The sequence below is a fragment of the Bufo bufo genome, chromosome 10, assembly GCF_905171765.1.
Source record: "Bufo bufo chromosome 10, aBufBuf1.1, whole genome shotgun sequence".
Lineage (NCBI taxonomy): Eukaryota > Metazoa > Chordata > Amphibia > Anura > Bufonidae > Bufo > Bufo bufo.
In genome coordinates this window covers 142144204-142167847 of record NC_053398.1, presented here as the reverse complement: position 1 = coordinate 142167847, position 23644 = coordinate 142144204, and the positions used below count along the sequence as shown (strand labels likewise).

At 47.3% G+C, this 23644-nt stretch overlaps 1 protein-coding gene across 1 annotated transcript in view; it reads left to right on the top strand.

Moving 5' to 3' along the window:
- Window positions 1-289: 289 nt before the first annotated feature.
- PKD1L3 (polycystin 1 like 3, transient receptor potential channel interacting) overlaps window positions 290-23644 on the top strand; it is a 41282-nt gene continuing 17927 nt past the window's right edge. The window contains exons 1-15 of the mRNA XM_040409411.1: window positions 290-753; window positions 2027-2155; window positions 2460-2676; window positions 4210-4403; window positions 7332-7562; window positions 9226-9327; window positions 9517-9692; window positions 15716-15862; window positions 17580-17770; window positions 18964-19166; window positions 19804-19987; window positions 20062-20254; window positions 20344-20563; window positions 22784-22883; window positions 22966-23109. Coding sequence (XP_040265345.1) covers window positions 430-753; window positions 2027-2155; window positions 2460-2676; window positions 4210-4403; window positions 7332-7562; window positions 9226-9327; window positions 9517-9692; window positions 15716-15862; window positions 17580-17770; window positions 18964-19166; window positions 19804-19987; window positions 20062-20254; window positions 20344-20563; window positions 22784-22883; window positions 22966-23109 — 2755 coding nt within the window. The 5' untranslated portion in view covers window positions 290-429. The remainder of the gene's footprint in view (window positions 754-2026; window positions 2156-2459; window positions 2677-4209; window positions 4404-7331; window positions 7563-9225; window positions 9328-9516; window positions 9693-15715; window positions 15863-17579; window positions 17771-18963; window positions 19167-19803; window positions 19988-20061; window positions 20255-20343; window positions 20564-22783; window positions 22884-22965; window positions 23110-23644) is intronic.

Below are 23644 nucleotides of genomic sequence, written 5' to 3'. Positions count from 1 at the left end.
CCATGGGCTGGGCAGCAGTGGGTGACTGGATCAGGGGCAGAGCCACTTGGTGGTGGAGTAGAGCACGAAGAGCAGAGGGGATCTAACTGACCGGAGGAAAATTTTGTGTGACAAGATGTACAGGCAAAATGGCACACAGAAGTCGCCGCCTGTTTTGGGGCCTGGGGTCTGGGCTCGGACATAGTGTGTACCCTGTAGTGACAGGTAGGAGGATGAGGGGGGTAGGTTTAACCCTGTAGGAAGGAAAGACGGAACTTACCCGGCTTGTGTCCCTCAATGTAGTTTGTCCAGAGGTGCCTTGAATCGGCGTCCCGCAGAGGTCCTCCTGAAGCAGGCGGTGGGAGGAGCGTAGAAAAGGCGCTTAGAATTCACGCCAGGACACAGAGGAAGGAGGGGGAAGCGGAGGGAACTTTAAGCCCTGCCCCCAAAATGGAGTCGGCCCCGGGCTATAACGCGGGGAAGCGCAGGCCCGATCCCTCTCTCCCTCCTAAAGAGGCCTCCCCCTGCTTTCCATACAGTGGTGCAGACGTTAGGAACCCCGGCCGAACGGAGATGCCATCCGGGTGTGAAGAGCCCGCGGGGAGCAGGAGTAGGCCGCAGAGAAGCCGGAGCCTCAATTACAATGGCCCCGGCAGAGGACTGGATCGGAACGCCGCAATTAGAAGAGAGGGGCCCATAGAAAGATGGCATTGTGGGCACGGAGGGCCTCCCTTCACCCCCCCACTCATGACAGGAGATGAGTGCATGGAGGGGGTAAGCGTTGGTGGGGGTCATTCACTAAAGGTAACCTGAGAAGGGGAGGAAGGAGGAAGAAAAAGGGGTCTGGCGTGTTCTGCCCCCCTGGTTCCAGACGGAAAACAGAGGGGACTTATCGTGGGCGGCCGTGGTGACCTGAAGGCTGGCGGGAGGGATGCAGAGGCTTTGGGAACCTTTGGTCCTCCTTGTCTTCTGGAGACCGGAAAGAAGCAGTGAGCTTGGGGACCCCCTGGTCTCCCGTCTCCTGGGTGGGGATGCAGGCAACTAGGACTGCCTGTAATCCAACTGGAAGAAAGAAAGGAAAACAAAAATTGAAAAATCAGCAGACCTGCAAAGCAGGGAGGTCTACCTCCTACAGACACTAAGCTAAGAACTGATTTAGCTTAGTCCCTGTAGGAAGGGTATAGCTGAAGGGAGGAGCTCACACTTTTATACTTAGTGTCCGCCTCCTAGTGGCAACAGCTATTCCCATGGTCAAGCCTGCGCCCCCCAATGATACAGATGAGAAAATATTTTAATGTGTTTCCTAGTGTAACACTGCAGGAAGATGGCACATATTACTCTTTCTTCCAGCCTGGGGATCTGGGTTTCTGTTGTGGTTTTTTTTGTTTTTTTTTAACCCAGACAGTTTTTATTGAGATTTTCAAGTACAAGAGCGGTACAACAAGTACAACACATTAAACAACCCCTCCCCCTTCCTGGTGGTGTAAAGGGGTTGTCTCTCCTCAGCAAATGGCATTTATCATGCAGATAAAATAATGCAAGGCACTCACTAATGTATTGGGATTCTCCATATTGCCTCCTTTGCTGGCTGGATTCATTTTTCCATCACATTTATACACGGCTCATATCCAGGGGTTAGGAGAAGAACTGGTGCACATGTGTACCATGCGCATGGTCCCGGCCACCAGAGAGGCCAGCGCATTTTACTATACAGCACTGTGCAATCACGACCACCGCTGATGGATTGCAGGGTGGTCGTAACCCTAGAAACGAACAGTGTATAATGTGATGGAAAAATGAATCCAGCTAGCAAAGGAGGCAATATGGTGAATCTCAATACATTAGTGAGTGCCTTGTATTAACTTTCTCTACATGATAAATGCCATTTGTTGACGTGAGAGGACCCCTTTAAGTTTGGATCCGAAGGACCACGTGGTGTCTGTGGACCAGGCGTTACATTTTGTCTGTGATATATTAATGTGTGTTCTGTAATTGATTGCACACTCAGTCTCCACAGCGTTAACCCCTTCTCTGCTTTTCTTTTTAGCTCTTGGCTCTGTCTGTTAATCCATTTAGTCACCTGAGTCCTGTGGAAATAGTGGGCCCTGTGGTTAACATAATTCTCGGGTCTGATCAGGGTGGCATTGACGTTGACAACATACCAGAGTACATTGAGGTGGGTAGAACTTCTGGATTAATGTATTCTCAGTGTGCCAGAGTCTGAGACATCCACTTGTGTGTCGAAGAGATGACTGCCAGGCGATGAGGCACAGCTCTGCTCTTAATTTGTTATTGACTTAATCTTTTTTCTACATTAGACATATTTGCAAGTCAAGCAATGAATGTCCTTGCAAGTTTGGCATTTTCATCCTGCCAGGCCTTTGCAGTACAATGTGTGAGACGCCATGTGCCAGCGATATCAATTATATTAGAATATGTTTTTGTATTTCCCAGTGCAATGTTGTTTTCTTGCTTTTTAGATCGTGTTGATAAAAAACCAGAGCTCACCATCTAATGAATCCCAGATGTACCTAACCAAAGACAAGAACATCATCCTGACTGTAAATGTCACCTCTGCCAACCAATCTGTGGTCCTGAGAGTGGAGCCAGAACTTCCAATACAGCTTATCCTCTATCTCGGATTTGAGGAAAAACCCAACAGCAGCTTCTTCCTGCAGAACATGTCCCTGCCGAACAGTAAGGACCTGTTCATTTACTTTTACACCTGCGGCAGAGGGTTCCAGCAGGCAGTTCCGTCGCCGGAACTGCCTGCCAGATCCATCAAAACGCATGCAAACTGATGGCATTTGTCCTGATCCGTATGACAAATGCATTTAAATGCCGGATCCGTCTCTCCGGTGTAATCCGGAAAAACGGATCCGACATTTATCTATTTTCAAATTTTTTGCGGTCTGAGCATGCGCAGACCGCAATGCTGGATCCGTTTCTGGCATTAATGCATTTCAATGGGAAAAAATGCATGCTGCGGTATTATCTCCGTCCTGAAAAGTCAAAAAGACTGAACTGAAGACATCCTGATGCATCCTGAACGGATTGCTCTCCATTTAGAATGCATTTAGGCCTCTTTCACACTTGCGTTGTCCGGATCCGGCGTGTACTCCACTTGCCGGAATTACACGCCGGATCCGGAAAAACGCAAGCATTTGAAGACGGAGCCATCTTCAAAATGCGTTCAGTGTTAAAGTCCTGGTTGCCATAGTAGGAGCGGGGAAGCGGTATACTTACAGTCCGTGCGGCTCCCGGGGCGCTCCAGAATGACGTCAGAGTGCCCCATGCGCATGGATGACGTGATCCATGCGATCACGTGATCCATGCGCTTGGGGCGCCCTGACGTCACTCTGGAGCGCCCCGGGAGCCGCACGGACGGTAAGTATGCTGCTCCCCGCTACACTTTACCATGGCTGCCAGGACTTTAGCGTCCTGGCAGCCATGGTAACCATTCAGAAAAAGCTAAACGTCGGGTCCGGCAATGCGCCAAAACGACGTTTAGCTTAAGGCCGGATCCGGATCAATGCCTTTCAATGGGCATTAATTCCGGATCCGGCCTTGCGGCAAGTCTTCAGGATTTTTGGCCGGAGCAAAAAGTGCAGCATGCTGCGGTATTTTCTCCGGCAAAAAAACGTTCCGTTCCGGAACTGAAGACATCCTGATGCATCCTGAACGGATTTCACTCCATTCAGAATGCATTAGGATAAAACTGATCAGGATTCTTCCAGCATAGAGCCCCGACGACGGAACTCTATGCCAGAAGAAAAGAACGCAGGTGTGAAAGAGCCAAGATAAAACTGATCAGTTCTTTTCCGGTATTGAGCCCCTAGGACGGAACTCAGTGAACGTACCCAGTGAAAGCACGCCCTATACAGGAGGGGCAGACACAGACAACAGGCCCCCTGTGAAAGAACAATATATTAGCTCCATTGGCTCTTCCTAGTGAAACCAGGACTCTTTGCAGCTGCACATGTTGCATGTCTGATATGTCTGCCACTGGTTGACAGCAGTGGTGTATAGGAGATAGACCCAAATTTAGCATCCGGACTAGGACTTTGGTACTTCAGGATACATCTATAACAGGGCGGTCGGGTTGCAACAGACCCCATAACAATACATTGAACCACACAAAGCCTGCATTATTGAATTAAAACACATCTCCCTGCTCCCAGTTTGTGATCAGGTGTATATTAACACGTTATGTCTTCTCTCTATTGACAGGTGGTTTATATACCTGGGTATTGACTCCAGAGTACTTTCTAAATGGCACCGGTGTTTACTATGTCTGTGTGACTTTGACTAATGGAAGTATATGGGAGCACCGGACAAGTTTGGCTTATTCCGTTAGCCTGTTTGCTGCACAGTGTGTTTACTGGGAAGAAGATTTGAGAATATGGAATGATTATGGCTGCAACGTGAGTACTTGACCTTATCCAGCATTTTTATGGCCAGTGTGTCCCCAATATCACAGAGGGGAGTGGCTTCGTGGAAAGTGGGTGTGGCTTGCTGGTAAAAGAGCATAGATTAATATGCGATACTGTGTGCTAACCAGCTGCTCATATGTGAAGATCACTGTTGGAAACAGTAGCTTTATTTTATTTATTTTCCGCATTTATATAGGATACCTACGCATGATGAGGAATAAATGTAGCTTTTTTTTTTCTCGAAAAAAAGCCCAGCCCCGCCCCGCATCCTCCGAATCTCCTCCTTGCTCCCTGACATCACACAGTTAGAGCGCCGTAATCTAGCACATGCGCAAGTACGCCGCATGTTAGTGCCAGCATAGTGTTCCTTCCCTGTGCTGGCATCAGCCTCAGGGAGTGAACTGCGCATGCGCTAGCTGGCATGTGTGAAATTACAGCTCTCTGTGTGACGTTGGGGGAGCAAGGAGGAGATTCAGAGATGCAGAGCGGTGCTGGGCTCCTTCAGAGTGGGCGTGGCTGGGCTCCTAAAAGGTTTGTAACAGCCCATTGGGCTCCTTACTAGCCTCATTTGCATATAAAAAAAAAAATAAATTTTTACTGAGCTATGGGAAATGTATCTTGTGGATGTGCTAGTGGCGATCTAGCAGCGCATGTCCTCAGCTCTATAGGCTAAACCTAGCTGACAGAATCCCTTTAGACAAGTCTCATGTACACTTTGCGGATGTCTTCTGTGTGGAAATTGACCTGCTGTGCGAATTTACAAATCCGCAGCATGTCAATTATGTTGGGTTTTAGCTGTCGATTTCATCCTTTTCAAATGAAGGGTGAGATCTGTGAAAAAACAGATCAGAACCGCTATTAGGGTTCTTTCACACTAACGTTATTCTTTTCCGGTATTGAGTTTCGTCCTAGGGGCTCAATACCGGAAAAAAAATTATCTGTTTTATCCTAATGCATTCTGAATAGAGAACATTCCATTCAGGATGCATCAGTTCAGTCCCTCTTACGGTGTTTGGCCGGAGAAAATACCGCAGCATGCTGTGGTATTTTCTCCGTCCAAAATTCCAGAACACTTGCCGGAATACCGGATCCGGCATTATTTTACATTGAAATGCATTAATGCCGGATCCAGCACCAAGTGTTCCGGAAAAACAGATCCGGTTTCACGGTCTGCGCATGCGCAGACCTTTAAAAATGTGATAAAAATAAATACTGGATCCGTTTTTCTGGATGACACCGGAGAGACGGATCCGGTATTGCAATGCATTTGTGAGACAGATCCGCATCCGTCTACAAATGCTATCCGTTTGCATACGTATTTCCGGATCCGGCAGGCAGTTCCAGCGATGGAACTCCCTGCTGGAATCCAACAATGCAAGTGTGAAAGTACCCTTAGAAATTGCGTTTTTGGGTGCAGAAACGCACAGAAATCTTCACAAAAATTTGTGCAGGTACCCTAAGGGTACAGCCACACGTTCAGGTTTCGGCATGCAGTTTTGGAAGCAAAAATTAGGAGTGAAAGGAAAGAGGAGAGAAAGTATAAAGAACAGATACGACTTCTCTTATTTGAATTCACTACTGGTTTTTGCTCCAGAAACCTGGCCGTGTGGTCGTACCCTGAGGATACAAAATCTGGCACCCCCGCCGATCAGCTGTTTGAAGAGGAGGCGCGCGCTGTGCCAGCGCTGCCTCCTCTTCATTGTTTACCTTCTCGCCGTCGCCTCTGCAGCGGTGAGCAGGTGTAATTACACCCAAGCCGTCCCATTCATTTCAATGGGATGGATCGCTCCTATACAAGTGTATGGGAACGATCCGTCCCATTGAAATGAATAGGAGGGTTAGGTGTAATTACACCTGCTCACCTCTGCAGAGGCGACAGCGAGAAGGTAAACAGTGAAGAGGAGGCAGCGCTGGCACAGCGCGCGCCTCCTCTTCAAACAGCTGATCGGCGGGGGTGCCGGGTGTCTGATCCCCGCCGATCTGATATTGATGACCTCTTCTGAGGATAGGTCATCAATATTAAAAGCCCGGAGAACCCCTTTAAGGTAGGTCATCAATATCAGATTGGCAGGGGTCTGACTCTGGGTACCCCCCACGATCAGCTGTTTGAAGAGATTGCTGCCCTCATACGAGCGCTGCCTTCTCTGCTCTGTTTACCTGCTCGCCGTCAACATTGCAGCGGCAAGCAGTGTAATTACATCACCTGCGACACATTCACTTGAATAGGACGGAGTGTAACTACAACTGCCTGTTCCCATTCTAGTGAATGGGGACAGAGGAGCTGAAGTTACACCTGCTCGCCGATGCAATGTCAACTGCGAGCAGTGAAGAGAATGCAGCATTTGTTGTAGCACTGCATTTTCTTCAAACAGCTGATCTGCAGGGGTACCCATAGTGAGACCCCCGCCGATCTGATATTAATGAGGATAGGTCATCAATATGGGAAACCGGATAACCCCTTTAAATGTGAGCAGCGCTGTAGAAACCAGGCATGGACACTACACAGTGTACAGACTTCTGGCAACATTTATCTGAATGGGGTTTGCAGAAATCCATGGGCATGCTGCCATTCACATGTGTAAGACAGATTTTTAATTGCAAAAATTTCTTCAACTAGTCTGCTAAATGAAAAATATGTAAATGTAACCCATCCCGCCCTACACCTCTTTCAGTTGGACATAAGCAGCACCAGACTGCAAACAAGGGTCTTGGAAATGGTAAGATTAAGTATATTAGAAAGTTGCATCAGTCTATGCATACAAACGCTTAGGTAATAGAGAACTTTGTAACGTATGGATAGAATACGAGTCACGACATTGATCTTTAATACAGGGCTCCATTTTATTCACAGGCAAATCTATGCTAATTTTTTGTAAAGTTTGCAGCCTACATAAATTAGAACTCATTTTTCTTTAAAAGGTTGGACCCAGAAGCACAGAGTCTGAGACCCAATGTCTGTGCAACCACCTGACCTTTTTTGCAAGTTCTTTCTTGGTCATGCCACATGTTGTGGATCTCAGTGACACTCTTATGCTCTTTGCAAATGTGGCAAATAACCCAGTTGGGCTGGCACTGCTCGGTAGCCTGATAGGATTCTTCCTGATCGTGTTATTTTGGGCCTGGAAAAAAGATAAAGAGGATCTTAAAAAGGTAAGATGCATGACTGGACTGTGGACATGAGGATATGGCTGCATGTGTTGATATTAACATTATGTATTTTTAGATCCTTGTTATGGAAAAATAAAAATAGTAGAATCCGATATGAAACATTACAGCGTGGTAAAGAAGCGGGGGGACTGGCGTTACCTAACCCCTTTATATATTTCTTAGCAGCTCAGTTGCAACACTTTAAGGGCTGGGGGTCCCTGAGAGAGATGGGAAGATGTGGAGAATTGGTGAAGTGGGCATCTGGGGTCTGCCAGCCTATTTCGGCTCTTTTAAACCCCTCCCAGTAGTAGGATTAATGAGGAGGGTCTGGGGAAAGGTTAGGGAAATTCTGGGTGTTCAGGAACTATTGGACCTGTCTCCTGTTTGGAATAACCCTCATTTAATACAATTGTCCAAACTGCAGGGATTTTCTGATTGGGAACGTAAAGGACTATGGAATTTAGGTCAACTATATTCACAAGGTATCCTAAAACAATTTGCACAACTTTGCACTGAATATGGCCTAGTGTCTACCCATTTTTATAAATACCTTAAGTTAAGGCACGCTATCAGTTCACAGGATAAAGTGCGCCCCCTACAATTTGTATCACATCTCATGCTTAAAAAACTGATAGAAACAGGTCCTGTAAGAGGAGCTATTTTGGATGCTTATAATACTTTGCTATATGAGCAACTGAAAAAATATCTGCTCAAAAGTAAGTTGAAATGGGAGAGGGATGTGGGCCCCATCTCAGACAGCCAATGGGAAGAAGTCCTTACACAGATTCCTACTCTAACCCCTAGTGAGGCGGCTAGACTATCTCAACTCTATATGATACACAGGGTATATAGAACTCCAATCTTCTTATGGAAGGTGGGATATAGATCTGACTCCAAGTGCCCGAAATGTGGGGAAGAAGGGGCCGGATTGCTCCATATGCTGTGGAATTGCAGTGCGCTACATGGCTATTGGACGGATATAATCAACCTACTAAACAAAATTTATAGCGCTAATTATAAATTGGATCCTAGGTTTTGCTTGCTTGGTATGCTAGAATCGGATAATTTGCAACCAAATATTACAATTGGAATTAACAGAATCCTATATCAGGCACGCAAAACTCTAGCTGCTAAATGGATACAGCCGCTTCCCCCAAGCATATCGGAATTCATTACCAGAATGAATACAGTCATACGATTGGAAAGAGGAGTATACATGAAGCGTAATAGCATGTCGAAATTTTATACCGTTTAGGGCCCCTGGATTGACAGATCTGGAGTTTGTAGTACATGGCTATCTAGTTTGAGGATCTTCTCGGGCTAGCCCGGGAGAGGAGAGATGGGGCTGATTGTGTTTGTTTAAGCCTAGTGTGCTGAAGCTTTATAGTGCATAGGTGATGTCATGGTCTGTTACTAAAACAATTAGGTCTATGCTTATTTACTCACAACAAGGTTTCACAGTGGGTGGGGGTGGGGGGGGGAGTTTGATCTTTATGTTAAGGATCCTGTTTTTGACTATCCTGTTTTGTACAATTAGTATTTTTGCACTGTGTTGAACATAATATATTACACAAGAATTTTGTAAAATGATATTGTTTATTTTTACAAAATAATAAAAATGTATCTGATTTAAAAAAAACATTATGTATTTTCTTTTGATCCTCAGGTCAGGGTTGCCATCCTTACAGACAACGACCCTGCTTTTCACCATAGATATATGGTCAAAGTATGCACCGGCTATCGTATGGGATCTGGCACCACCTCACAGGTACATACTGTGTATATTAAACCTCATATGGGCATGTGATGCACGATTTCCACTACAGAGAATAAGTCTTGGATACATTAATCTCAGAGCTTTCTTCAGAGTTATTTCACATTTCCATTTTTATACAATTGTTATATAAGCAAAACCATGTGATGGATTTGCCATTAAATTATATCTCTGTTCTCGTAGGTGGTCCTGACCCTATATGGTTCAGAAGGGCAGTCTGATCCCCATCTCCTATCGGATTCTGGGAAAGAAGTGTTCCACAAAGGAGCAGTTGATGTTTTCCTCTTGAAGACACGTTACCTGGGAGAGCTTCACAGCCTGAGACTTTGGCACAGTAACTCTGGAGTCAGTCCTTCTTGGTAAGAGCCGAGGGACGATGCAATAAGCTAGGAACAGATTAATGTAATCTAAAAACGAGATTTTTGTATAACTTACCAGTAAAATCTCTTTCTCGCTCTTTCCTTGGGGGACACAGAAGACCTTGGGTATAGCTCATCTCCATAGGAGGCGTGACACTAAGTGAAAACTGTTAAGCCCCTCCTCCACAGCTATACCCTCAGCCTGGAGAGAGAGACTGCCAGTTGCGTGTCCAAGTAGTGAGAAAAGGCAAAGTCCAACAAGGAACCAACAAGCCAACTACCCAACGGGTAACAAAAACTCGGAAACCGTACAGAGAAAAAACAATGAATGGGTGGGTGCTGTGTCCCCCAAGGAAAGAGCGAGAAAGAGATTTTACTGGTAAGTTATACAAAAATCTCGTTTTCTCGCCCAGTTTCCTTGGGGGACACAGAAGACCTTGGGACGTTCAAAAGCAGTCCAAAAGGGGGAGGGACCACAGCACCAAGGTGAAGCACCCGAAAGGCATCAATGAACCGCCGCCTGCAGACCCAGGCGGGCCAAGGCAGCATCTGCCAAAGTCAGAGTATGCACCCTGTAGAACTCGGTAAGGAGTGCAAGGAAGACCTGTGGCCGCCTTGCCCAAATGCATGGCCGAAGCCCAATGCCTCCGGCCCAGGAGGCACCGACCGCTCTGGTGAAATGAACGGTGACACCAAAGACAGAATCCTGCCCTTGGTGCGGTAACCTCAGCAATAGCCAATCTGATCAAGCGGAGGAAAAACCACCCTGGAGTCTGTCAACCCTATGCACAGACCTCCTGGAAACCCAAGAGGCCGAACGTCGACAAGAGTCGGAGATCTCCAAGTAAAAACGGCAAGGCCCAAACAACGTCCAAATAGGTGAAGTGTTGAAGCGAAAGGCAAACACCACCTTCAGAAGGAAGGAAGGAAGAAACGGGATGTAGAACAGCCCTGTCCTGGAAAAGACAGAAGGCTCGTAACAAAAAAGGGGCCATTCAGGCACCCGTCGGAGACACGACTGATACGGAAACACAACCGTACAGGACAGAAGGGGTAGAGAGAACTTCTGTAACGGCTCCAAGGACAAGATTGGAGCGCCAAGAGCTCAGTATATAGTCCCCAGGGCGGTACCGAAGGACAGTACAGAGGAACCAAAGAGCCACTCCGAGGAAGAAGGTCTTGACAGGCCCAGAGGGCCGGGGAACGCTGGAAGAGGAAGAACAGCGCCGACACTTGACACCTCAAGTAAAGGAGTCCCAGTCCCAGGTCCAGGCCGGACTGGAAAAAAGACAGAACCATGGGGAGAGAAATTCAGAGTGGGGAATGCACAGCTTCCCACAGAACCCCAGACAAAAAACCCTAAGTCTTACGACAGATCCTGGACGAAACACAGCCAGGAGCGGACAGTAGCGAACCCGCTGGAGTCGCCTGGCAAGCGGGCGAAAACCCAATGTGATCAGGCGCAGACCAGTAACACGGGCAGAAGGGTCGACAAAACTAGTCCCGTCGGCCCTCGAGCAACGTTGTCCCGTATCCACCCGAGTGGGGGAGCAGAAGGACAGACGGAAAGAAACCAAAGGATCCGCCAGATGCCAGGACAAGACAGGCTAAAGTCCATGCTGAAGTAACCACGTTGTACAGTCCCGGTGTGGGAGATCAAAGGACAATCTGGACCGAAAGGTAGTCCCCCCAAGTTACCGAGAAGGTAAGTCTACAGCAGGACCATTGTCTTAGAATGGACCACGCAATCTGCACTCAGCGGGAGGACAGAACGCGGTAGACTCGGTAAATAGGCACACAGCTAATACAGCCAGTGTGAACAAGGGAGACAGTACGAGGCCAAAAGGAACACCGGAACCATCCACATGAACAACCATGCTCTCCCCAGAGGGGAGGACAGTGAAAGAACAGCCTCTGAAGTCTGGCGGGAAGCCACATCGGAGTGATCTGTACCGAGCGGGAGCCAAACAAAGCCGGCGAGATAAGGTAGTCGAGACCGGCATAACACCCTCCAACCGAAAGGAGGAGGAGTGGGCAACAGGGAAGCCATAGGACAGCTCAAAAGCGGAACCCGCTACACTGTGAGACGCCCGGTTCACTGCCTCGCAGAAGGCGAATACCCTGAAGAACCCAAGGCGGAGGTCCTCCGGACCTGGGTAATCGAGCACCCAAGAGAAGTTGGGTGACCTTCCCGAGAAGAGCGGCCCGAACCTGGTAGCAGATCAGACAGAAGCGTAGAGGCGCCAAGAGGAAGGACTCATACCACACTGCATCCGAAGAGGAGGAAATTGCAGCAGGCAAGGGAACCGCAGTCCTGCCAGAGCCAACGAAGAATTCGAGAGGCGCTGCAGACAACAGCACTCTCGACCATGTGACCACTAGCGCAGGGAAGCAATGCCGCGGAAGGACGAATGGGCACGCATCTAGGACCCACGAACACTCCCTGGAATGAAAGGCCAACTAAATGAATGAGTACCACCCAGCTCGGTGCAGCAGAGAGCAATAGAGCCTGTCCGGTCAGGTGGACAGAATGAACTCCTTAGAGACGAGTGCAAGGCTTGCGGCAAGCATCGTATCTCAAGAAAACAAAAGTATGCCGCAGGAAGCAGGTGAGGCATACGTACGAGCAGCCCCGTAAGCAGCGAGAAGGCCAACCCACCTAGAAAAAGGGGGGCTCGCCCCAGAGTGCCACAGCATGTACGGAATTGCAAAGTGCAACCTGAAAGGGAGTTATGCACAAACCTAGTATAGCATGCGATGGAACGCAATCAGTCCGCCCCGAAAGGGGGGAAATTGTACCTGGCCAACTGCAGTCGGCAAGAGTGCAAAGGCCCGTCCCAAAAGGGAGTGATGCCTAAGGCCGTACCTACTTCAGAGAAGCAGGACATACCCTATAATCCAGCAGGAACGCAGGAGGTCCACCTAGTGAAAGGGGAACATGCACAGGGGTATCCTAGCATTAAGTGAGTGTGCAATAATACACCCAACACTGAACTCAGCGAGAGTGCCACTACTCTGCCAATGAAGGGGGACATGTACAAGTCCAGCGCAGCCATACAAGGACAGCCGTGAATCTCATGAGCGTGCCAAATTCTGCCCTTGAAATGAGGGGTGGTCACGCACAAGGCCAGCACCGTATCCAATGGAAGTGCAAGCGTTCCACCCATGTTAGAGGGCCATTCTCATGGCCAGTAATGTATCCGGTGAGAGTGTAGCATGCCGCCCAGAAAAAGGGGGGTAAAGCACATGGCCAGCATCTCATCCAGGGAGAGTGCGAGCACACCGCCATGTATGGGAGTCATACACATGGCCAGCAACGTACTGGCGAGTGACAAACACAGTCAGTAAGAATGTGTGTATGTCGCCTGAGGAAGGAAGGCATGCCCCTGGCTGGCAGCGAATCCAGCAAGAGTGCGTACACCGCCCACGGAAGAGGGGTCATGCATATGGCCGACAGCGGATCCAGCGAGAGGTTAAGCACCCTGCCATGTATGGGGTACATGCACATGGCCAGCAACGTACCTGCGAGGAAACAACCACAGACAGAGGGATGTATGTATGCTGCCTGAGGGAAGGAGGCATACCAAAGGCCGGCAGGGAATCCAATGAGAGTGCAGCATACCACCTATGAAATGGCCGGCAGCGAAACCAGTGAGAGTGCAGCATAGTAACATAGTACACAAGTACATCATAGCACATCAGTGAGAGTGCAGCATTCCGCCTATGGAAGGGGGTCGTGCACATAGCCAGTACCGTATCCGGTGAGAGTGCAGTATTCCGCCTAAAAAAGGGGGTCATGCACATGATCGGCAACAGATCCAGTGAGAGTGCTGCGTTCCGCCCAGGAAGGGGGTCACGCACATGGCCGGCAGCGAATCCAGTGAGAGTGCAGCGTTCTGCCTAGAGAAGGGGGCACGCACATGGCCGGCAGCGAATCCAGTGAGTGCTGCGTTCCGCCCATGGAAGGGGGTCACGCACATGGCCGGCAGCAAATCCAGAGAGAGTGCAGCGTTCCGCTTATGGAAGGGGGTCGTGCACATGGCCAGCACCGTATCCGGTGAAGGTGCAGTATTCCGCCTAAGAAGGGGGTCATGCACATGGCCAGCCGGCAGCCAGGGAGAGTGCAGTATCCCGCCTAGGAGGGGGGGGAATGCACATGGCAGGCACCATAACTGGAGAGATGATGAATGCTGCCTACGGAAGGGCCGCATGCACTTGGCCAGCGCCGTATCCTGGAAGAGGCAAGAAAACCGCCTAAAAGGGAAAATGCCCTAGCAGCGACGCAGGCTGGGAGCGCAACACCATGCCGCCTGTGGAAAGAGGTCATGCAGACATGCAGCACTACTGATGAGGCTGCAGCGTCCTGCGCAGTCCAATAGAAATCAGTGATCTGTTATTATTTATTATATTATTATTAATATTATTATTTTTTTTTAAAACACAGCCTCTCTGAGGCTAAAGGGGAGCCACCATATAGGGGCACCTGAGAGACAGGAAAAAAGGGGGGCCAACTATACAGGCCCATTTGGGAGCCGGCCTGTACCCAAAGGGTTAACAGGGATCCGGCCTGGAGGGCGGCGTGCGATCCCCAGGGGGCGGAGGAACCTCCAGGCGGGAAGAATTCGCGCCTGGAGAAGTTCCCGCCCCCTCCACCAGAGACCGGAATATTGCGGCCTAGTAGGCCGCGAAGCCGGGGGCTAAATTTGCGGCGCCCGGCCCGTTATACCGCCGGGGCCTGAGGCGGAATGGCGCTTCAAACCGGCCGCGGGAGCCCACCCCGCGGGCCGGTCGGAACTGCGGCCCAGCAGGCCGCGAAGCCTGGGACCAATGCCGACTAGTCAAGCCCAATGCCGGCCGCGGGAGCCCACCCCGCCGGCCGGAAGAGACAGGGACCCGGAATGGCGGCTTGCCGGCCGCGGGAGCCCACCCCGCCGCCGGAAGAGACAGGGGCCCGGAATGGCGGCTTGCCGGCCGCGGGAGCCCACCCCGCCGGCCGGAAGAGTAAGGGGCCCGGAATGGCGGCTCGCCGGCCGCGGGAGCCCACCTCGAGCCCACCCCAAGCCGCGGAGCCTAAAATTTTTGCGGCACCCAGCCGCACCGGAATATTAGTGCTGGCCGGAGGTGAAGCCTTACTCCACTGCAGCGTCCTGCACACTCCGGTAAGGCCCAATGTGATCAGGTGAGATGGGGGGGGGGGGGGACCAGAGACGGGGTGCCCGTGAGGAGAAGGCAGGCGACGGCAAAAACTATGTCGCAGCTTCTGCAGCTAGCTGTGGGGAGACAGCCACTAGCTGCATGTACTATGAGGGCCAGGAAAAAGGGGCAGGGAGCAGATTGCCGCTCTGCGGCACCCCAGGGGCCAGCCTAGGTCCAGCAGGGGAAGTCCAGAGGCCCAGTATGGGGGGTCAGGCACGCAGGAGAACAGGGTGGGGGACGTAGGGCTGGAGGGCTGGAGAAGCCTCTCTCTTACCACAGCCGTCTTCACCCTCGGTCCATTCCAGCAGGGTCGCCCCTTCAGCTACTGGCACCGTAGTGGCAGGACGCTGGAAGAGGGACTTGGCGTGCGGGCGACCCTTGCGCTGGCGGGATGTAGGGGAGCTGGGCTGCCCTGATCCACCTTGCCTTCTGTGGGGGAGGCAGCAGTGCGGGTGACCGGCACTGGCGCAGCTCAACCCCGGGAGAACAGAGAGGTCTAGTGCGTCTCTGTTGTCCCTGATGATCTGGAACAAAAAGAAAGAAAAAAGTAAAAATCTAAAATTTAAACAAGGAGAAAACAGCCCCAGCAGTCTCTCTCTCCAGGCTGAGGGTATAGCTGTGGAGGAGGGGCTTAACAGTTTTCACTTAGTGTCACGCCTCCTATGGAGATGAGCTATACCCAAGGTCTTCTGTGTCCCCCAAGGAAACTGGGCGAGAAATGTAGTTTGAAAAATTTAGAAAATGAGAACAGCAAATTTACCATTAGAGCCTTATAGGTCTATGCCATAAGCAGCAGTTGAATCACACCGTTTGACTCCCTCTGACAGGTATGTGCACCGTGTTACTGTGACTGATTTGGCTGCTCAGAAGACGTGGTATTTTCTTTGCGACTCTTGGCTTTCCGCCGACTTTGCTGATTGCCAGATGGATCGAATCTTTGCTTCTGCGTCTAAAGCCAACTTAATGTCTCTGAGGTATGGAATCACATAAGACAATGAAAGGAAGTGCCACATATGCTTTTTAATGGAAGTGAACCACACAATTATGTACATTTTCCAACATTAGATCTCTACACAGCCTCATATCTGCAAGTGCATCTTTTAAATGCCTAATACACAGACTTGGCCAGTGACATGTACCCTTGAAGAAAGATGTGCAGTAATTAGCCCTGCAAAATTAAATCCAGCTGCCTAATATAAGTCCCACTCATGCTGCAAAAACAGCTCTGTCCGTCCCAGTAATGGACTCCATGTGACCTCTGAAGATATTCTGTGGTATCTGATACCAACACATTAGCAGCAGATCTTTTAAATGTTTTGTCTAAGATTTTGATGTTGAGAGTGTATCCTGATAGGTCATCAATATCAGATCGGTGGGTGTCCAACTCCCAGCACCCTTGACAATCAACTGCTGAAAGAGATGGCGGCGCTCCAGTGAGCGCTGTGGACTCTTCCTAGGCCAGTGACGTTACGTGGCCTTTGTGCAGTTCAGTCCCGTTCAAGTGAATATGGCTGAGCAGCAATACTAAGAACAGCCGCTCTCCAATGGGTGACGCTGTGCATAGTGAGCTGCGGTGTGGATGAGCATTATGGTGCCGAAAGAGACCTTTGTCATTAGTGAATACTGCTGCCATTAAATGGGTTGTCTCATTTCACCATTACTAAGGCAGGGTGAGACTAATCCCCAAACACCAGGTGGCTGGGAACAGTGAAGCACGCCAGCACTCCGCTTTTTCAGTAGTCCTCATTGCTGTGCATGAGAGCTACAAAAACAGAGTACCACAGCGAGCTCTGCTGTTTCCCTAACTCGGAAAAAGCATAGATTCTTGTGCTATGCTGTTTAAGTAGTTCTCATGCACTGCAATGGGAGCTACTAAAACAAGGGAGGGCTAGCCTGCTTCCCTGTTTCACAGCCCATTAGTGGTCGGAGTTTAGTTTAATCTCGGCTTAGTGACTGTGAGATGAGACAACTCCAGTAAGAGTTTTCTTGATCTCTACAGTGATTAGAGGTGGAAAGTGCCACATTTACATGAAAGCCAAAGTTTCCCATAGAACAATGCCCACAGCATCACACTGCCTCCCCAGCTTATATTTTTATGTAGTGCATCCTGGTAAACATGCACCCACCTGTCAGCATGATTCATCAGACCAGGCCATCTTCTTCCATTGCTCCTTTGTTTGGGTTGATGCCTTCACAGACCCATACACAGCAAGCTGCAATGCTCTGTATGTTCTGACATGTTTATATTATAGCTGGCACTATCATTTTATCAGATTTGTGCTATGTTATCTCTGCTGTAGGATCAGCTCCCTTTAGGCGCCAATGTTGCCCGTTAACCAGTCGGCCTTCCTTGGACCACCCTTAACCATTGCATACCGGGAACACCCCACTGATCACAAGACCTGCTGTTTTGGAGATGCTTTGACCCAGTCATCTAGCGATCACAGTCTGACCCTTGTCAGGGTTGCTTATATCCTTATTCTTGCAAATTCTTCCTGCTTCCAACTCATCAATTTCAAGAACTGACTGTTCACTTGCAACCCTTGACATGAACTATTGTCACAAGATAATCCATTTTATTCACTTTACCTTTAATGCTATGGTACATGTGCCTCTGTTTATTTTATAATACTTTCTCATCTGCATTGCTCTTACTGCATTCTAGCTTTTCTCCCCATTTTATGTTTGCAGGTATCTACTTTTCTCAGGCACAGTTGAGAAGATCTTGAAAGATCACCTGTGGTTTTCTGTGTGGACTCGTTGCCCCTGGAGCCCATTCACCCGAGTGCAGAGGATCTGTTGCTGCATGTGTCTCTTGTTCTGTGGCCTGGTCATTAATATCATGTTCTGGAATGACCATTCAGATGAGGACTCACAGACAGGTACACAAGAACAGACTTTAGACCTAAAGGGCTTGGCCTATTTTCAGTATTAATAACCTATCCTCAGATAAGATCATCAGTATCAGATCGGCGGGGGTGCTGGGAGTCGGACCCCAACTGGTCTGATATTGGTGACCTGACCTGAGTTACACTCCGTCTGCTCCTTCCCATTGAAGTGAATGAGGCTTGAGGAGCTGTAATTACACTGCTTTCCACTGCTATGTCGAGGGCGAGCAGGTAAACATTAAAGAGAAGGTAGCACTGCATTCTCTTCAAACAGCTGATCAGCAGGAGTTGGACCCCTGCCAATCTTTTATTGATGACCTATCCTGAAGATGGGTCATCAGTATTGGAAACTAGCCAACCACTTTAATTGTAATTCTTTTTAATATTTTAAACCGAGTGGTAATTCTGTTCTCCTGACCAGATGCCCCATTCTCTGTAAATTTACACCCACATTACAGTGACCCTTTTCTGTACAGCCCAAAAAAATACATTTAAATTTTAGGAATCACTGTGTCGATGTACTGACAACAAGCGGAGATTATAAAAATGGTATGGAAGTGAAACACAAAGTAAACTAAAAACGTATAGAAAGAAGGGACTAATGGACACTGACTGATCAAGCCCAATGACTTATAATGGACTTCGTCATGGTGCCATAAAGGTTGATTAGATGGCAAGAATGGTACTGAATGCTGCTTTAGGGCTCTTTCACATAAGCGGGTGCCGTGCGTGGAATCCACTGCGTGAAAGACTGCCAAACCCCGCACCGGACAGCAGAGACCCGGAGCATTAACATGATTGATAATGCTCTTTGCCACTCAGTGACCTTTTTACTACAAAATTACAGTGGCAACTTTATCTCACTGTGATTTTGTAGTAAAAAGATGACAGAGAGGCACGGAGCATTATCAATCATGCTAATGCTCCGTGTCTCTGCTGTCTGGAACGGGGCTTGGGTCTATTTTACGCAGCAGATTACCCGCACGGCATCCGCTCGTGTGAAAGAGCCCTTACAGTTCCCGTAAAAAGTGACAGAAACCAAGACAGAGGCTCTGAGCAACAATGTGAACAGAGCCATACCTAAGCCATGTCATGGTAATTCTAGTTAGAATTTACAGTGTATGCTCCTCTGTATTCTCATATGCTTGTCTATACTGTAATCCTGTATGTGATCTATTTGTTTGTAGGGAAGTTTTTTATAACATTCACTCAGATTAAGATCAGCTTCCAGTCCTCTGCCATCCTGCTGCCTGTGAACCTTTTGATTGTACAGATGTTCCAGCTTATCCAAGTACAAGTGAAACAGGTGACGCCAACTCTAAATAAACTGCGTGTCTTCCGCCCTCCAAAACCACCAACCAAAGAGGCTGTGGCGCAGCAGCTGCTTAAGGTAAAAGTATTCAATTGCTACTATTATATACTTGAGTAAGGTGCTGTACATGGTGTGATCCGGCCACCGGACATGTACTTGCTACTTATGGACTTGCAATCAGCTGTGATCTACGAGCAGATTTCAGAGCTAGACTGCACTGTGCATGGGCATCCATACCTTCGGGTATATCCTTATGGGACCGAAACCTTGTGGATTTACTGCCACAGACATGTGTGCTCCAAATACGCAGAGTAAATGCAATTTAAAGAAATCTCGTCCAGACGCTACAAAAACAATCTGCAGATCAAAGGATTTTAAATCCCCAGCATGTCAATTTATGCAATACACTGTGGAAAAAAAATCTGTGGTTTTAAGGGTTTTAAATACCCAGTGTGTCAATTTATGCAATACTTTGTGTGAAATCTGCAGTAAAATTTGCTACAAATCCAAATGTAAATTATGTGATTTTTGCCATGGATCTGCATTAAAATCCTCACCAGATTTTTGGGCCGCAAATTATATCCCATGTGGACATATACCCTAAATACTATTTAAGTTGATTTCTGGATAAGCGTGGCAACCATTACAGTGTCCAATAGGGTTGTCACCCAGATTTCTGTCTGCTTTATCTTAACTCTCTGTTCCTTTTTTATAGGATTTAAAAGGTATTGTTGACTACCTACAGAAGTATATAATCCATGTTCTGGGTGAGAGTGCCGACGATCTACCGTCTCCAAAATCTGATTCAGTGATTGCTTATATAGAGACCATGTCCCATCTGGTAGAATCTTATATTTGTGTTCCAGGAGAAAATTCCCAGAGTAGCAAACATGTGACTGGTGCGTATATCCTACAACCTCGTAAGCGAACAACTCTCCTAATTGAAATGATTAATTCCTGTCTCCTGTTGCAGTGATCACCCCACATCAGTGTCACTTCTTACATTACTTCTACAACGTCTTGGAGAACCTCCAGTATCAAGTCTCTTTGGTGGATCTGAATTATGTTCCTAAACCTATTGATTACATACAAGCCTCAAATATTCTCTTTAACTTAAAGGAACTTTTGCAAACCTTTAATGTATCTGGGGCACCTCTCCCAAGCAGGTACCCATTACGAACCATGACCTGTGAGCTCAATGTTACAGTAATAAGCGAAGGTTTAATATATATATATATATTTTATATTTTTTCAGCTTGACCACCAGTTTCCCTGTTACCACAAATCAGAAAAGATGTCAGATGCCAAAATTTTTTACCTTCTTGTGTTGGTTTTTTCTGTTTGCAATCAGCTCTTTTTCTGCCTATTACATGGTGCTGATTAGCCTGGACATGACAAAAGACAAGGCCACCAGCTGGCTCATTTCCATTCTGCTCTCACTCTTACAGAGTATCTTCTTGATACCACCTATTAAGGTATGAAGCCGCACCTAAACACTCTGAAAACTGCTCTTTTTGTATTGAATTTTGGGAATATTCAGTGCAACAGCATTTCTGATTACCACAACAGTCAAAATGCACCACCAAAATGGTCACACTTTCTGAATTTGATTAGGATTTTGGCACAGATTCCTTGCCACAATCCTCAATAAAGTCGCCAATATTCCACTTCTAACACCTGTGAATAGATAAATATTTAGTAACCCTGTTCACATACGTTAGAAAAAAAATCTACACGGATCTCAATACAAGAAAAAATGTTGCATGCTCCTTTTTCATGCAGATTCTGCACAGAAAAGCTGCATGTTGGCTCCACATCAGAATCCCTCATTGTATAACACTGTTCACTTCTGGTGCTAAATAATGCACCATACGCCCTTCTAAAGCGTCCGTCACATAAACTTGGTTACACTTTTTTGCATGTGACCGGTATCAGGCGCAGCATTAAAGGACATTTCAAGAGTCATTCATTAAAGAAAAATTTCACTGCACCCAAGGAATGCATCAATAAAACCTACAATGAAAGTGTTATAAAACCCGGCGTTATAGTATAATATACAGAGTCCTGTCAATCCTAGGAGATCTGCTAAACATGTGCAGATGATGTATAGATCATGGATCTCTAGGAGCTTCCCCTGAGCACATGCTGGAAACCCTCTCACTACCCCGACCACCGGATTCTTCTCTCCATGTATATAGAGTCCTCATCAGGTGCAGGACAGCGAGAGATAAGTCAACATGAGAAATGAATGTTCCAACCAATAAAACCAACTAACTGAACAGTGGTCCATCTCACTCTCCCCCTCCATCCAATCAGTATCCGGATGATCACAGAGGGATCAGACATTTTTCAGCCCAGTCTGATCTTAGCGCACCCACTATCTGCAGGCACGGGAACGTGCGTTTTTTTCATGTTATATGTGTTTTAAAGACTATATACGCCTTTAGAGGCAATTTTTGTTTTAATAATTTTTGGCTAGAAATCATATTTTCAATTGGCTTTTATTAAAAATATTGAGCCGTTCTGTCACAAAGGGTTAGCTGTTTTTCTAACTGTGTGACGAGTACTTTCACTTTGTGCCCCATCTAATAAATATTATCTCTAAACTACAAAGAGGTCATAAACACCTATTTAAGCCACATTCTTATCAGTAAGATAAGAACTGAGCTATAATCAGTATTTATAATGTCAGAGAGAAGGAGTCCATCAGCTCCCCAGATAACAGAAAAGAGAGAGAGAATCCACAGGCTGCTTCTAGACCAGAGGTAGGCAACCTCCGGCACTCCAGCTGTTGTGAAACTACAACTCCCAGCATGCATACTTGTTCTGCTCTTCTAAGAACTCTCATAGAAATGAATGAAGCATGCTGGGAATTATAGTTTCACAACAGCTGGAGTGCCGAAGGTTGCTGATCCCTGTTCTAGAGCATCTCGGCTCTGTACAGAAAAAGGGCTCAATACTTTTAATAAAGACCAATTAAAAACATGATTTTTAGCACAATGAGTACAATGCAATAATAATTTTTTTTAAATTGCCCCAAAGGTGTACATAGCCTTTTAATTGTGTTTTGGGTGCCTTTTATGGCGATTTTTTTGAAAGTAGTAGGGGAAATTTATCATACGCCCTCCCTCATACTACTTGGCATAAAAAAAGTCAAACTTTTTAAACGTCATTGCACCGGTTTTGTTGCATAAATCTACGCCAGCTCGTAGCACAGACTATTAGAGGATGAGGCGTGCAATCTCTCATAAACTAGGTTGGAGCATCCTCCAGTGGCACAAGAGGATATTGAGACTGGCGCACAAACGCTGCCACCATGTGATTTTAGTGCATGTGTTTTTTGTGGCCATGTGTTTGTAAAAAGGAAAATATGTGCCGCAAGTGAAAAAATATAAAAAATAATGCCGCTACAAAGAAAGTGCATGTTTGTACTACAGTACTTCTGTGGTGGAATAAAGTGCATTATATGGAAACTGCAAGGTATTAGAAAAATTCACAGTAAACCGCATGTTGGGAAACATTCATGTAGAATATCACCCTGAAAATAAATATAATTATTTCTTTAGCTAGAGGAACCCCCAGAACTTTGTGTTTTTGCTTTTTTTTCACTAGTCAAATGTCACCATTTATTTGCCTTAATATCCTCTCCCAGGCATGTCTGTCCTCTGACGCTCTCACTGATTTCTCTATCACAGGTTTTTGCACAGACTATCTTTATGTATCGCATCCTGAAGAGAAGCAATATTGAAGATTCATCCGAGGAGCAGCAGCTGTATGGGATTATTGACTTGCTGGGTTGGTACAGGTTCTTTATTGCCTCTATTTGGGTGACACCTTCTCAATGGACAGCCTTTTTATTGCATCCGTTCTGTTGCAGTAAACCGTGCAGACTGGGAGCTCTCAGGCTTCAGGGACCCGTCCAATCCAGTGTATCAGGCGCCAAATAACAAGAGCATTACCAGCTTGAAGAAACAGAGGGCAATGGAGTCGAAACTTTACAAACTTACCCATGAGATTGTTGGTACAGTAAATTATTCATTTGGGGGAATTGAGTCAGCACAACCTGCATATAGGTGCAGATCACTATGGCGAAATACATATACAAACGAAGAATACAAATGTGATCGCACTCTATATCCAGCATTCTGCCCTGCCTCCATGCTGGATGAGACATTGGTGTACATTTTGGCCAAAGCGTAATAAGCCACTCACCGCGTCAAGGTTGCCTCCATTTGAGTGGTCCCTAACCCTAGTTCCCACCTGTTCATGGGCCATGACAGCTAGGAACTAGGGTTAGGGACCACTCAAATGGAGGCAACCTTGACGCGGTGAGTGGCTTATTACGCTTTGGCCAAAATGTACACCAATGTCTCATCCAGCATGGAGGCAGGGCAGAATGCTGGATATAGAGTGCGATCACATTTGTATTCTTCGTTAGTAAATTATTCATATTTCTCTGATTACAGCAATCTGTGATGTCTGAGAGGGAAAAGTGCTGCCAATCCTCTGTGCTGCATCTTTCTCTTTAAGTAGCTGTACTGCCTTGAGATAAAGAC